Source organism: Rutilus rutilus (genome assembly GCF_951802725.1).
Source record: "Rutilus rutilus genome assembly, chromosome: 3".
In the NCBI taxonomy this organism is placed as follows: domain Eukaryota; kingdom Metazoa; phylum Chordata; class Actinopteri; order Cypriniformes; family Leuciscidae; genus Rutilus; species Rutilus rutilus.
In genome coordinates, this window is record NC_140211.1 from 9,730,296 (window position 1) to 9,745,815 (window position 15,520).

A 15,520-nucleotide genomic window follows, 5' to 3' on the forward strand; every position below is an offset into this window, starting at 1 on the left:
ATTGGATAAAGTAATCAAAAGTTACAGCAAGAAAAAAAAAATATAGCCTTTTTGTTGAGACCTTGACGCCCCCTCATGGGCATTTTTGATAGTGTTTCACCATGAAGAATATCTTATCATAAAAGCAATAGATAAAGTTAATTTTGGGCTCATTTTAATTCTATTAATATGCTGTAAAAAATGAAGTGCCATTTTCAATGATTTTTTTAATGTTTCATGAGATGTATGATGTTTTTGACACATTGCAGTACATAGTACAAAAAAAGTATTTTATAGATTATGATTTTTTTTTAATATTTATCAGCAAATAACTCAGCAATACTTAGGAGTTTTTCAAATTGGCTACATTCACTGTAAAGTTCAGACTCTAAGGTTTCAAATGACACCAATTTTGTTTGAATCAAGGCAATATTTTTGAAAAATATGATAATGAATATTTTCGCAGCTAGGTGGCGCAATGGGTGGCGCACGCGGTCGGTACACTCCGGTTTAGAGAGACTAGTCAGCACTTGTTCAGAGTTGATTGAAGTGGTTGGATTCTTTAAAAAGCTGAGATTCTAAGCTTTAAGATGATACATATTTTTTGTTATTCCACATTTGAAAACGAGCGCAGACGGTTCCGGGAAAATTGGAAAACACTTTGCTCCCCAGAAGGATGAGAGACTTGTTTTTTAGCCAAGTATGCATCACTTCGTGAGGAATATCTCGTGATCAAAGCAATGGATTATGTTGTGTTTGGGCTCTTTGTAATCGTGAGAATCTGCTGTCAATAAAGATGTTTGATTTTTCACAATCCATGCATGTTTTATTGAGTTATGAGCTGAAACGTCACATCAAAACAACATAGCATCACTGCTATTGCTACTTCATAGGTGCGCCTCTGGTATTTTTTTGTGTCAGAACGCCATAAGGAATATCTTTAGATCTGAGTGATGGATTATGGTGTGTTTGGGCTCTTTTTAATCTTAACAATCTGCTGTAAATAATGATGTGCCATTTTCCACAATTGATGCATGCTTCATTGAGTTATGAGGTAGAACGCGACATAAGTGCTACATCTATAATAAAGATCTATGTGCGCATTTGTGGCTTCGTGTGTTACAACTCCACGAGGAATAACTTTAGATATGAGTGATGGATTATGCTGAGTTTGGGCTCTTTTTAATCGTGAGAGTCTGCTGAAAATAATGATGTGCATTTTTCTACGATATGTGCATGCTTCATGAAGTTATAAGTGAAAACCAAACGCGAGTGCTTCATGAGTATATATTTGGCTAGGTGCGTCTTTGGTATTTTCTGTGTTAGAACGCCATGAAGAATATCTTTAGATATGATTGATGAGTTTGGGCTCTTCTTAATCGTGAGCTCCTGCTGTAAATAACGATGTGTCATTTTTCATGATCGATGTATGTTTCATGAAGATACGAGTAAAAAGGCCAAGTCTAAGCTACCTCGCTTGGCTACGTGCGTTTGTGTATTTTTTGTGTATTAGAACTCCATGAGGAGTATCTTTAGTTCTGAGTGATGGATTACGTTGAGTTTGGACTCATTTTAATTGTAAGCATCTGCTGTAAATAATGGTGTGTCATTTTCCACAATCGGAGCATGTTTCATGAAGTTACAAGCGGAAATGTGTCTAAAATTCAGCATCCATATATGGTTTACCCATGGGTCTCTTGAGGGGCTTATTTTACAAAAACCTTGCTCAAGTTTAGTAAAAGCCTGAAACAATTATGCTTGTTGTATTCTACTCATTGAGACCTTTCAAATGACATATGACACATGACTATCTGAGCAGTATGATGTTTTTGACACATATCAGTACATAATAATTTCCTCTTCCTCATAAATTATGCATTAAAAAAAAATCATTTTATCAGCAAATAACTCAGCACTACTTTGGAGATAATCATAATGGCTACATTCATTGTAAAGTTTAGACTCTAAGCTTTCAAATGATGCCTATTTTGTGTTGATCAATGCAGTAGTTTTGAAAAATATGACAATTAATTTTTTCCATAGCTAGGTGGCGCCCTCCGGCGGTATAATCCGTTCTAAAGGAATAACTCAGCACCTTTTAGGAGTTGAATAAAATGTATAGGTGCATTGAAAAGCTGAGATTATAAGCTTTAAAATGATACCTATTTTGTATTATATCATTCAGTGGTTGCTTAGTAATTTGATTATGAATTTTTTTCATGGGGTGGCGTCCCGCCGGCGGGACGCTTAGGGTTTAAGGGGTTAAAACACAGAAAGATGGGAAGTACAGCTGTCTGTGTCTGTTAGTATCCGATCAATTTAAAGGCCAAGCGTGCATTAAAATAATCTTTCTCCTTTTAAGAATATTCTTCAAGATATTGTCTTTAAAGAAACGTGACCACAAACAAACCTAAATAGACCTGCCTTAGTGGAAACATGGTGTTATCTTAAAAACTGTTCATTTGTGGCAAAGTTCCCCTGAAGTTTTCCAGAAGGCCTATATTTTGGAAAGGGCAAGTGCAGCTAGATTTAAGCTAAAACCTTTCTCGATTATTGACATCTGCACAGCACAACTAGAGGAGTTTGTGCAATCAGGAAAAACATGGAGATGGAAAAGAAACATTCAATTTGCACCCACAGATGTCATAGCAACAGAAATATCCAAGCAACAGAGCAAACCGGTGAGAATAAATAGTATTCACTGGGGGAGTTGGGCTCTTAAAGTACAACATGCATGTCAGCCCAAGAACAACTAAAGACACCTGTAACTTAAACCTCAATTATAAATACATTAGTATGCCTGAGAGAGAGTGCTCATAATTCATTGCTGAACTACAATGTCACGAACAGCTGCCAAACAGCTGGGAGAGAAAATTTGATTCAAAGAACAAAAAAAAACTAATTTAGCAATCCTTACATATATATATACACACACTAATAAAGACATGCAAATTAACAAATACATGTTTAACTTTTTTTATTATAATTGATAAGGATATTAAAACACAAGTTTTACTAACTAATATGGATGTTTATAGTAATTTCATGTGCCCTAGTTTGTTGCAGGCTTGATTCAGGTTAAGATCCTAAAAACAAAGTCAATTACATTTTGAATATAATTAAAAAAAAAAAAAAAAAATGCTTTAACACACTATTTACTACAACTTTCTTTCGTATCCATGCTGATAAAACTGTCATACTATCAACTCATAAATATATTAAGTTTCAGGTGTTTTTGTTTATCTAGATGTTCTTAATGTTAAGGTATAACTATATATTATTATCAAGTTGAGCAAAGAGTTGTTGGTATTTAAATCGTTTTTTTGTTTGTTGATGTTGAAATGACATTGTCAGATATCATTGTGACAGATTTGTGACCTTTTATGAAATGCTAAAACAATGCTGTTCACTTTTAAAAAAGAGAGAGAATGTGAAAGTTTGACATATTGGATATATTTTTTTTCAGTTTTTAACTATATTTAAATATAATTTCAATAGATTTCATACACATTTTTTTATTTTAATATCGTGCAGCCTTAACTTCTCTCCAAACTTATAAATCTCGACTCTTTACGAATCTGACAGTTCTTGCTTCAACGAGTCAATAAGCGGCTGGTTCGTCGACCGCTCCGACGGATCAGTCCAGTTCGTGAACCAATCGCTTAGATCGCCGTTCAGTGAATCGGTTCAACCAAATCACTGAAAAGATCCGACTCAAAAGAAAGAGTCGTTCGCGAATGGGACATAACCAGAACCAACCAACTATTTTCCTCAATCCATTCGAAATTTGACATGTCCTCACGCTCAACACAAACGTACGCCCAGAAAAGACGCCTATTTTGTCACAGACAAGATGTCGCTGTCCAATACCTACTCCGCTGAATGACACCGACCATATACAAGCAGATTGACGTCGTTTTTCTATCGATTGGAGGAGTTTAGAGGGGCGTCGCGTGCACAGGGGAGAGGGGAGTGTGCACGCGGCGCCCCTCTAAACTCCACCCCGCTGCTTCCCTTGGCCTTCAACCCACGGCCACAGTTGCCTTTCCAAACATACAAAAGCCTCTCTACTTAAACCAGCACAATTTATTCCCGTTGAACCAAGCGCTGGCCTGTAATGCGCATTTGCTGCTCGCACACACACTGACCATCCCCTTCCAAGTTTGCATAAAACTTAATGCAACACCCATCTGCCATTAAACGCTTCAGACATTCAAGGAGAGAGAGAGAGGCGCACAGTTGACACTGACCGTGTTTCTGGAGCTGTCGATGCGATTTTTACTGTCCAGTCGCCCCGTCGAACTCTACGATCTTCACTTTGGATGCATGTGCAGTTGTTTGTGTTCTGTGCTCCTCCTCGAGAATCGTGTTCCGTTTTTACAGTTTTTTGCTCTCTCTCTCCCTCTCCAATGGTCGTTGCGTGTTGATGTCTAGTACGCTCTTGTTGTTTGTGTTTTAGGGAAGATGGCCGTCCTACTCGGTCATACCACGTGACCGGAGTGTCGAGTTGCTCTCAGAGGCGCGTGAAGATAGCGACCCCTAACGGAAGACTTGAAATGCCTATCGGAAATGCATTGTCCATAATAAAAGTCACAATAATTACACTATTAAAATTATTGGACCGAATCAATCAATAAACAAACAAACACACAATTAAGTAAATACCCATACAAATATTGTAATACTACGTACTACTACTAATAATAATAATATTAATAATAATAACTAGAAGTAGTAGTAGTAGTAAGGTTTTTTCAACTATAATCCTGTCATTTTTCAGACAATAAAGTCTTACTTTTCAAGCTCTCGTTGGATTATTTATCTTGTCTACTAACAATGGACATTTTTGACATTTTCAACGAAACGTCATCACATAGACACAATTCACTGACATTCATTTTCACCCTTTTAAAAATAATTTATTCACATAGATGTCTCGTATACCATACGTATCAAGCTCTTCACTTACACAAAATTTCAATCATTTACTCAACAAAGCTCTGGGTTTAATATTTAAGATGTCAGGAAAGGAGAGTAAATAAACGATTTAAAAAATCGTTTTTGGGCTTTTATTTATTTATTTGAGCTTCGTATAAAAATTACCTTACTAAATATAAATATATCACTAATAATACCATGATTGTTTAAAAACAAATAGTAATATTAATACCATATTTTTAAGGATCCTGGAGTACCAAATAAAGCACATGTTAATCATTCAGGGCCATGGTATATATTAAAATAACATGGTCATAGTTTATTAAAAATCGGAAGACAGATATACAGCTGAAACGGAATATGACATAATCAGTCTTTTATTTTGACAACTTAGTGTACAAGCTAGTGTTGGTTTTTCTTCCGCGAACATGGAGGCGGTTGTGTCAGATGTAGTGGCACCAGAAGATCTGAAGGTAAACCATTTTATCTCCTTTAACGACTGTAAATCCAAAATGACTTCGATTAAGGTTGTATGTGGCAAAATCATCGGTATATTCGGTTATAACCGGGAGTTTCGGTTGACGTTGACGCAGCAGCTCTACTGTACCGCATCAAAACAACAACAATGACCATGACGTATGTTTTACTTATGTCTCCTCTACTCATTGTTAGCAAAAACTTTATACACAGTCTTAAAGGGACTTTGATGTAAGTTATTGACTTATGTAAGAGTAGGCCTACCATTATAAATCCTATGCTTTTAAGGGATAAAAACACCTATTTTATTAGTTTTTGTGACTTTAATATTACACCTATCGTTACACCTATTATTTAAATGGAAACAGATGTTACTCTGCTTTAATTCACGATGTAGGTGAAAGTTTTTCTTAGTCTGTGTTTGTCGGCCAGGGGGAGCACATGATCCTGACATCATCCTCCCACTGATGCAACTGAGTGAATCTGATTCCCAAGATCCCATTCATCCACTGACGGGACTTTTTTTTTCTTTTTTTTTGTCTTCCAGAGGTTTGAGAAGAAGTATAGCGCAGAGCTGGTGAAAGGACCTGTTTCAAAGGAAACCACCTTTGAGTACGCCTGGTGTTTGATCAGAAGCAAGTACACAAATGACATTGTAAAAGGCATTCAGCTTTTGGAAGGTCAGTGCTTCAGCAAGTCCTAGTTTTTGGTTAAGGGATAGTTCACCCAAAAGTGAAAATTCTGTCATCATTTACTCACCCGCATGTCGTTCCAAACCTGTATGAGTGTCTTTCTTCTGTTGAACACCAAAGAAGATATTTTGAAGAATGTTGGTAATCAAACAGTTGATGGTAGCCATTGATTTCAATAGTAGGATACTATGGAAGTCAATTGTTTGATGACCAACATTCTTCAAAATATCTTCTATTGTGTTCAACAGAAGAAAGAAACTCATACAGGTTTGGAACGACATGCGAGTGAGTAAATGATGACAGAAGTTTAACTATCCCTTTAGTCTGGGCCTGCGTGAGCTCCAGCACGTTCTTGTTTTCAAATTCAGTAAAAAGTGATTCATTTTTCTTTTACCAGAACTGGTTCAAGCGAGTAAAAAAGACGATCAGAGAGATTTTCTCTTCTACCTTGCTGTTGCAAACTACAGACTCAAGGTGGGTTAGTATTTTCCCAGACAAATCTGATTTATTATCTGGGATGATGATGACGTCACTGCTAATAAATGTTTATTTTTATATATATCACATATCTTTGTCATCTAATTAAATCAGTGTTTCTCAACTATGTTCCTGGAAGCCTATGACTTTACTGCATAATTTAAATTTAGTCACTTTATTGTCACATAATTGTATAAACGGTTCGATCAGAGTGCCAGATGAAGTAGCTGTACTAGACGTAAATCTCAGGAAACCTGTTGAGTACGTCCTGCTCAAATTTACTCCAAAATCATGGGAAAAGCATATATATATTGAATGCATTTTTTTAAAGAAGTCTTTTATTCTCATCAATGCTGCATTTATTTGATCAAAAATACTGTAAAAACGGCAAAATATTATTAGAATCTAAAATAACTTTTCTATTTTCATATATTTTGAAATGTAATTTATTCCTGTGATCAAAGCTTAATATTCAGCATCATTACTCCAGTCTTCAGTGTCACATGATCTTTCAGAAATCATTCTAATAATACGGGAAATGTTCAGAAGTGTTTATTTCAGGGCCTCCAGAAACAGGTTTTGGATGTACTTGGATAAATGTAATCTTTCTCCCTTTGTTTTGCTCTCTTTACCACCCTGCATCTATCTTTTCTTCTTCTCTCAGGAGTATGAGAGAGCACTGAAGTACATTCGTACTCTGCTGAAGACCGAACCAGGTAACAAACAGGCCCTGGAACTGGAGAAACTCATCAACGATGCGCTGAAAAAAGGTGAGATACAACGACAGACAAGAAAAACATCAGTCAATGGCCTTTATTAAATAGGATACACTACCATTCAAAGGTTTGCAGTCAGTACATTTTATTTTTTTAAAGGAATTCATGCATTTAACTCTGCAAGGATGCCCCTAAAAAAATTAAAGGATAATTCCGGTATTTAACACTTTGAGTCTATTTTGTAGTTTGTTTTGGATGAACAAGAGTGGTGGACAAAGAAATTGACAATGGTTCCTGTCTCGACTTTTTGACTATTTTAGAATTGCCCATGACCGCTTTAGAATGGGAGTCTATGGCCATGCACAAACATGTCCTTAAAACAACCCTTAACGTTCGTTTTCAAAACTGTGCAACTCACCGAGTGGTTAGTGGTGTTCGTTGATGTTCCAAAACAAGTAGAGTAGCGAAATACAGTTTCTGTCGTGTTTTATTTGGCATTTTGTAAAATCCCATTGATTTCTGTTGGAGGACTCATTGCTCGTTGATATTACTGCGCTACCGGGAACGGAAAAGCATTTAAAAAAGTAGCCCATTCAGACTCAAATATCGAGTGGAAGTTTATACGCGGTTGTGAGGTATCTGAAAAAATAGTTCCACTATAGAAGAATAAACGGATTGAAATCATACATTGCGCCGATATATTTGTTTTTAATCATCAACGAACACCACTAACCACTCGGTGAGTTGCACAGTTTTGAAAACGAACGTTAAGGGTTGTTTTAAGGACATGTTTGTGCATGACCATAGACTCCCATTCTAAAGCGATCATGGGAAATTCTAAAATAGTCAAAAAGTCGAGACAGGAACCATTGTAAAAATTTCTTTGTCCACCACTCTTGTTCATCCAAAACACACTACAAAATAGACTCAAAGTGTTAAATACCGGAATTATTCTTTAAGCAGTGCAACTGATTTCAACATTAATGTTTAATGAGCAGAAAACCAGCATATTAGAATCATGTGAATATTAGAGAAATGGCTGCTAAAAAATTAAGCTTTGTCGATATGCCAAATATCGGCCGATTAACCGGTTGACCACTGATAACCAGTGTAACAGCAGGGATGGAAACGCACGTGTATATTGTCATACTTACAACCAGTGTTGGAGAAAGTTACGTTTCAAAGTTATACATTACAATATTGCGTTACTGCCTAAAAAAGTAACTAATTGCGTTACTTAGTTACTTTTTATTGAAAGTAATGGGTTACATTACATTTGCGTTACTTTTTCTCATCTGGCCTGGGCTTGCTTGTTTTTGTTTTTGTTTTTGTTTTTATAACAAAAAAAAAGTTTTATTTTTCCAAAATTAAAGGGCCTTTCACCAAAAGTGAACCGAGTAAGCCTCAGGCTGAAGGAAATGCAAATTCTGACAAAAACAAACTGGAGGAGCCAACAGCAGTTATCACACATGAACTAGAGCTTGATTCCTAACAGTCACATCTCATCATCATCGCTTTACCAGTGCCAATAAGAAAATGCCCAAATCTGAAGGGTTTGGCATCTCCAAAAGCATTCCAGTTGGTTTATAAGTAGCCTGTATTTACATGATGTTTTATATTCTCAATAAAAAAAATAAAAAAAAAACATAATATAAAAAAAAAATTCCAAATCATTTCATAATTAGAAGAAAAAATATTTAGCATAATGAAGCCTGCTTTTTGGACCACTTATGTCATATGCATGTTGACATTGACAATTTGGTGCATTAGAAACGCAATTAATTTATTTACACAATTTATGCACAAATCATTGTTCAGATGGTTCATTTCAGTAATAAGAACGAGATTTTCTTGCACTTACAGTGAAGAGAATTTGCAGGTAAAATATGCTTTACTGTCCTGAAAATTGGTCAAAATGTTAATGGTCTTAAAACAGGCTTCATTGTTTTTATGCAAAATGCTTTTTTTTTTTTCATTTTGGGATGAAATATATGGAGGCTTGTTTTCGCCACAGAATAAAAACTAAATAAGGTAATTGTAACTAATCTCTATAAACTTGCAATTGCGAGAGAAAAAAGTCTTTTATTTTAGTACGGTTGAGTTTGATCATCGAAGGTCAGCAGCAAAGACATAAAAGCGAGATTAAATACATAAAGTATATTTGTGTTATTCAACATTGAAATATTGCAGGTTTGTGTAATATTCTGAGTTTACATTTCACAAATTTTATTCATTTTGAGGAATACTGAATCGGTTTTTGTGCAAGTGAGATGAGTAAATGCATGCTCTAGAATTACAGTAACCATCATGTTCACACACACAACTCCTCTGCACTTACTCACGATTTCTCTCAACATGAGGACAGAAAAGCTGTCAGTCAAATGTGAAAACAAAGTAACTTGAGTTACCTATTTGAAAAAGTATCTCAGATATTTTCTTGTAAAATCAAAAGTAAAGCGTTACTTGAAAAAAGTAATCTGATTACATAACTCGAGTTACAACCATGTACACATGAATATTCTGATATCTGTACATGTATAAACATAAATAAATGTAGACCTCCAGCAGAATTTGATGCACATGTACACATACTCAATCTGTTGCATTAAAGATACAAGTGATTACAGCAACGCCAAAGGCAGTAGTGAAGAAATCTCTCTCTTATTTCCCCGTTCTTTTCAGATGGCTTGGTTGGCATGGCGATCGTTGGCGGTATTGGATTAGGTGTGGCCGGATTGGCTGGTCTTATTGGTTTGGCCGTGTCCAAAGGTGCAAAGTCCTAATATGGAGTTCCCGAGAAGCGTACTTTGATTCCTTTCCTCTTCAGAAAAGAGACTCTATGATTTCATAAAATCATATAATCACATAAAACCATAAGGAAGCCTCGCCCCTTTTTTAATTTGTATTATTCTGCCATGTCTTTCATAATAAAGTGATCATATTTTACCTAGGTTTTTTTTTTTTTTTTTGCTCCCCAGCTCTTTTTGGTATGTATAGAAATGTGGGGTTGGAATAAACAAAAAACAAACAAAAAAAAGTTATTTTTAATTTACTTTAACTATTTACTTTAATTTTTTTTTAATGCAGTTCAACTACAGATGCTTGCCAAAGATTTGCCATTATGGATGAGATGTATTGTAATAGCATGCACCTTTGGGATTTTTTTTTAATATATAACTGTATTTACACTATAGGTAATCAATATTTTGATAAACTTCAGTAATACCTCATATGTGTTAAAGAATTAAAATGTGTGCTTACTAAAGTGATCCGGTGTATTTGCATGCCTTGCACATTATTTGGCTGGTTTGATTTGGAAGTGTCATGCGTGACCAGGGTCAACCTTGTAATTCATTTTCTTACAAGTCTTCATTGTCAGCAAAGTTTATCACCCGTCAGTTTACATGTGCTTTCAACTGTGACAGTGTGTGTGTGTGTGTGTGTCTCTCTCTGTCTGCTCCTAGATTTCATACTGAAAAACAGAACTGCGTGAATAATCGTTAAAAGATCTCGATCTCGATTCAAACACCCACACGATCCTATTTCTAAATGACAACGATTCACCTGTGTCTATTAAACCTTTGACAAGTACGATCACAGCGAAACATTCAGATCTGCGTTCATGCTGCTGCTGAGCCCGAGAGCAGTTGTCATGTATAGGTATGAAACGGGTCTTTTTTAACCATACAGTATCATTATTTCTGTCTCGTTCAGTTCATCACAGGTACTGGGATAAATGCCTATTATAGATATAAAATCACGTTTTCCCCCAGTGTTTTGTTTGTCCTCCACACATTATTGGAGAGGCTAATGTAGGTTTGATGTGCAATATGTCCTGTTTTACTGCCTAGTAAGGTTTATAATGGTTTTAAGTTATGTTTGCCTCAGTAAGATTCCCACAATCACGAAACACCCGGAAATTGCAGGACATTTTAAAATGGTGATTTCCATGCATGGAGATTTCTATGGCCTAATTTGCTCTTACTGAGTGCATTCTCTGTAAAAATCACTGGGGAAGTCTTAGATTTATTAGTCAAAAGATCTGGGAGTGGTGGTAAGGAAAAAACTGATGCTTTAATTTCTGAAACTGCTGGTTAAATAGTCACTCACTAAGTCGTTGTCCTCCGTGCATCATTAGCTCAGAGACTCGGATGTGGGAGTATCTCCAACATTGATTTAAATCAACAACTTTCAGACCTTGAAAGTAACAAATTCCCTGTAAAACATGTTTATTTAAGATAATGGCTGATAATAGCATCAAATTTAATGTTGGGTACAATTCGATCTTCCCACATTATTCATCTCAGGACTGTTAAGACATCTCGGCTTTACAATGCTAGGGTTTATGGTTGCCATCAGTAACATCATTTTATAACACAGTATTGTGGTTACTAATTAACTGGTAAAGCAAATGATGAAAATAACTCTTCTATTTGTCCGTCTGTGACTTGACAAGTCTTAGCTTTATTGAAGTTTGTGGGACGATCACATTAAAATCAGCACCGAAAGAAAATAAAACCGAATGAACTGAAATGTCAAATTAACTTTTCACAAAGTCGAGCTCACAAAGATCATTTAATCCCATTAAAGTCAATGTTAGTGTTGTACAATTTTAGTTCAGATTACAAAGGATTGTTTTTTTTTCTCTCATGTAGTAAATGGAAAAACTTTGATTAAAGCATTTTTGTATTACAGCAAATCCAAAATCTCAATCCAAGTACGATTGAAACATATAGGGTCATTTCTGAATCAGGTAAACAATACAGAGGCAAATGTTTTCCTAGTTATTTAAAAAGTATGAGTTTGAGTTTGCTCCCCATCGATGTCACGCAACACAATAAAGGAATCATAAAAAAAGATTTACAACATCTTGGGTTCAGAGCTCAAACTTCATTTACTCATATCCTTGTTAACACGCTACAAATGTGCATTTACATGACACTTTCTCTGTGTAAAATAGGCAAACAAATATCCCCACAGCTGATTCACACACACACACACACATCTTTTCCACTGACATGTTCCCACACAATTCAATCCTGCTTGTAGAAATCGGCCTTCCTGCTGAGTAAACAACACATTTTTACCAGCTAATCTTGTCTGTCTTTGGTTTTATACGGCACACAGGTGTCATTTAAAAGACACTTTCACGTGTCAATTGCCCAATTTCATTTAACACAGTAAACTTGGCAGGGATCATTGATCTCTGATAGAGCACCATGTCAGAGTTGAATTAAAGCTAGTTTGCCGTGTACAGGTGTGTTAGAGAAGGGTCTGAACTGAACGATAGATCGATCTGAAGGAGGATAGATCTCCAGGACCATGATTCAGCATCCCTGCAAGAAGCCCCCACTCCTTCTATGGTCCCCATAAACGTCCAGTTATCACAAGTGTCATTTAGGTGATGTGAAAACTATTGTGTTTGTTGAAAGAGCAATTAAAGTTATAGCCATAGTCAAGCAAGCTATTCATAAACCTGACCTTTAAAACCTATAGAACAATCACTCAAGCGCTTCAACACAGCGGCAGCACCTATAGTCTAACTTTGGTCCTCACCATTTTCATGTTACACGTGAAAGAGTTAAACATTGATTATTGATACATTGACTATGTATGTATGTATTATGTGTGTATATACACATACTCACCGGCCACTTTATTGTTAGCGGGTTAGACCAAAAGGTTTCCTTCAGAACAGTTTGTGGCAGATTCGACAAGGTGCTGGAAACATTCCATGTTGGCATGATATAAAAATGTTGATTTAGATTTATTGGCCAATGTATCATTATCGGCTTTCAAATATAAAGAATTATCGGTTATCGGTGTCAGACAAAATGTTCATATTGGTGCATCCCTAATAAATTGTTGTTGGCCGTCTCACTGGCTCATCTGTGACCAGGACAGCAAGTCTTTGTACTGTATCGAGAGATATGGGTAATGTTGTCCAGGTGCTTATCCTGGTTGTATTCAAAAAACATAAAACCACAGCTGCCTATCTCGCTGCAGAATTAAATGTGCACCTCGACTCTCCTGTTTGGTCTGGAGCTCCACAGAGTCAATATTCATGGTCGGGCTGCTATAGCCAAACCTTTGGTCACTCATGCCAATGCCAAATGCCCGTTTCATTGGTGCCAACAGTGCAAATCTTGGGTTGTGGACAATATGAAACATGTTCTCTGATGAGTCCACCTTCACTGTCTTTCCAACATCTGTGGGACTACGGTGTGGGGAAACCCCAAAGATGCGTAACATCCTAGTATTATCATAGCATTCTCTACTGTTCTTGATGGGTACGTCACTGCCAAAAAAGGTACAAAGGTGTAACTGGGGCAGTGCACTAAGGTACAAAAGCGAAAATGTACATCTTTGTACCTTATTTACCCCTACATGGTACTTACCTTAAAGGTACATATTAGTACTTTAAAAGTACATATTAGTTCCTCAAGTGTACATATTAGTACTTTAAATGTACATATTAGTTCATTTTAGCTTTTGTACCTTAAGGTTCTGCCCAGCTTTGTACCTTTTTTTTTTTTTTCTGAGAGTGAAGGACTACCGAACCATTCAATAATGTTTCACCTGTGGGTGGGGGGGCATGTATCAGGATGATAATGCACCAATACACACACACTGATGAACATGAAAGTGAAGTGGAACATTTCCCATGTACTGCACTGTCACCAGATCTAAATATTTTTGAGCCACGTTAGGGTACTTTGGAAGAGCAAGTCAGACATTTTTTTCGTCCACCAGCATCACATCGTGACCTGTCCACTGTTCTGGAAGAAGAAAGGGTCAAAATCCCTCCGGACACTGTGAAGGACGTTTCTGTCATTCCCAAGACAAACTGATGCTATATTGGCTGCAAAAGGAGGCCCTATACTAATAAATTATTGTGGTCTAAAAAAATCCAGCATATTGTTAATTTGGATGGATGGATGGATGGATGGATAGATAATTCACAGATAGATTGATCCTTTCATGATACAGAATTTACAAAACCATGTATTGCAACATACTTATTTCCTTTTACTAGGAATTGATTTGGAAATATGCATGTTAACCTTCCAAGATACGGTTTGCCATTTTGCCTATTTTCAGCAATATCTTAGTCTCAAATCAATAAAATAAGTTAATCACTTATAGGTCTTTGTACAGTAAGACCTTAAAATCAATAGTCTTCATGTTCTTCGGAGAGATTTCACAATAATCTGATACTTATTGTCAAATCTGATTATCTTCTTCTTTTTTTCCAGAGATGGATATTTTTCCTCCTTAGTTATTAAACATTAATGAAGGCTTTGCTTGTCATTTGCTTTATTTAAACATGTTGGTCTTTTTGTAGGCATTTCCGTGATATCATCAGTGACTAAATCCTATTTCTTGTAAATGTTGACACACTTAATCGGAGACATTAGCCAGGTGTGTGCCAGGAATAATGTAATATTTGATTAAATGTGTTGATAAAACATTGCCTGTGGTTATAGTAATCCTTTTTAATATATTCTTTTAATATGTTGTATATAATGTGCATTACATTGTAGAGTTTCTCTTTTTTTTTTTAACAGGGAGAGTATAGGGTATATGCACCATTTACTTAATCATGTCATTATGAGTTACTTTATCTTTACTTTATTTTTTTTTTTACTTTATTGATTGTATGCAAAATGTCTTCCTACTGTGTGTCTGTTTTGTGTTTAGGTCTCCTCACAAGTGTTTCAGTGTTCAGTGAACCCTGTATAAAGTGTAAATGAAAATTAAACAACCTGAATTGACAGTGACGTAGATTCCTAGAAGTTTAGTGACTGTGCGTGTGCTGGTCTGTTAACCAGCTGATGAATTTTATGAGGATATCTGAAGCAGAGAGACTGATAATGAGACTATAGGGATAAAGGCTGTTGTAGATAAACACTCTCAACAGCTTCTTCAGTTGTTCATTTAATCACTCCACCCAGTAGTTCCCATTTTCCCTCTTTTGATAGTGTCCTTTTAGAAAAATCCAAAACATTTGACTAAACTTCTGGTTAGCCTATTAAAATCCACTAAAACTATCTATTGTTATTAGGCCAGCCAGGTTAACGATTGAAAGAATTACAAAAATGTAGCCTCGCCACTGCATGTTTTAAACTGGCTATTTTGTCCGCATTTTCATGTATTAATCGCTCTTTATTGCCTATGTGTGAACAGCTTGTAACGAAATATAAAAAACGAGACCTTCCTCGACTTCCTATAGGTTTTCTA

General features: G+C 36.0%; 2 protein-coding genes across 4 annotated transcripts in view; one reads left to right on the forward strand and one right to left on the reverse strand.

The window, feature by feature from the left end:
* gigyf1a (GRB10 interacting GYF protein 1a) overlaps nucleotides 1–4,483 on the reverse strand; it is a 37,273-nt gene extending 32,790 nt beyond the window's left edge. For all 3 annotated transcript variants that reach the window (XM_084405519.1, XM_084405518.1, XM_084405517.1), the window contains exon 1: nucleotides 4,230–4,483. The gene's annotated coding sequence lies outside the window, so the exon portion shown is untranslated. The remainder of the gene's footprint in view (nucleotides 1–4,229) is intronic.
* Nucleotides 4,484–5,245: 762 nt separating this feature from the next.
* On the forward strand, nucleotides 5,246–10,548 carry fis1 (fission, mitochondrial 1). The gene is made up of 5 exons (XM_084403896.1): nucleotides 5,246–5,390; nucleotides 5,942–6,074; nucleotides 6,484–6,560; nucleotides 7,228–7,333; nucleotides 9,962–10,548. Exons 1-5 carry the CDS (start codon nucleotides 5,346–5,348, stop codon nucleotides 10,060–10,062), a joined length of 462 nt encoding a protein of 153 aa, XP_084260022.1. The 5' UTR covers nucleotides 5,246–5,345; the 3' UTR covers nucleotides 10,063–10,548.
* The last annotated feature ends 4,972 nt before the right edge of the window (nucleotides 10,549–15,520 follow it).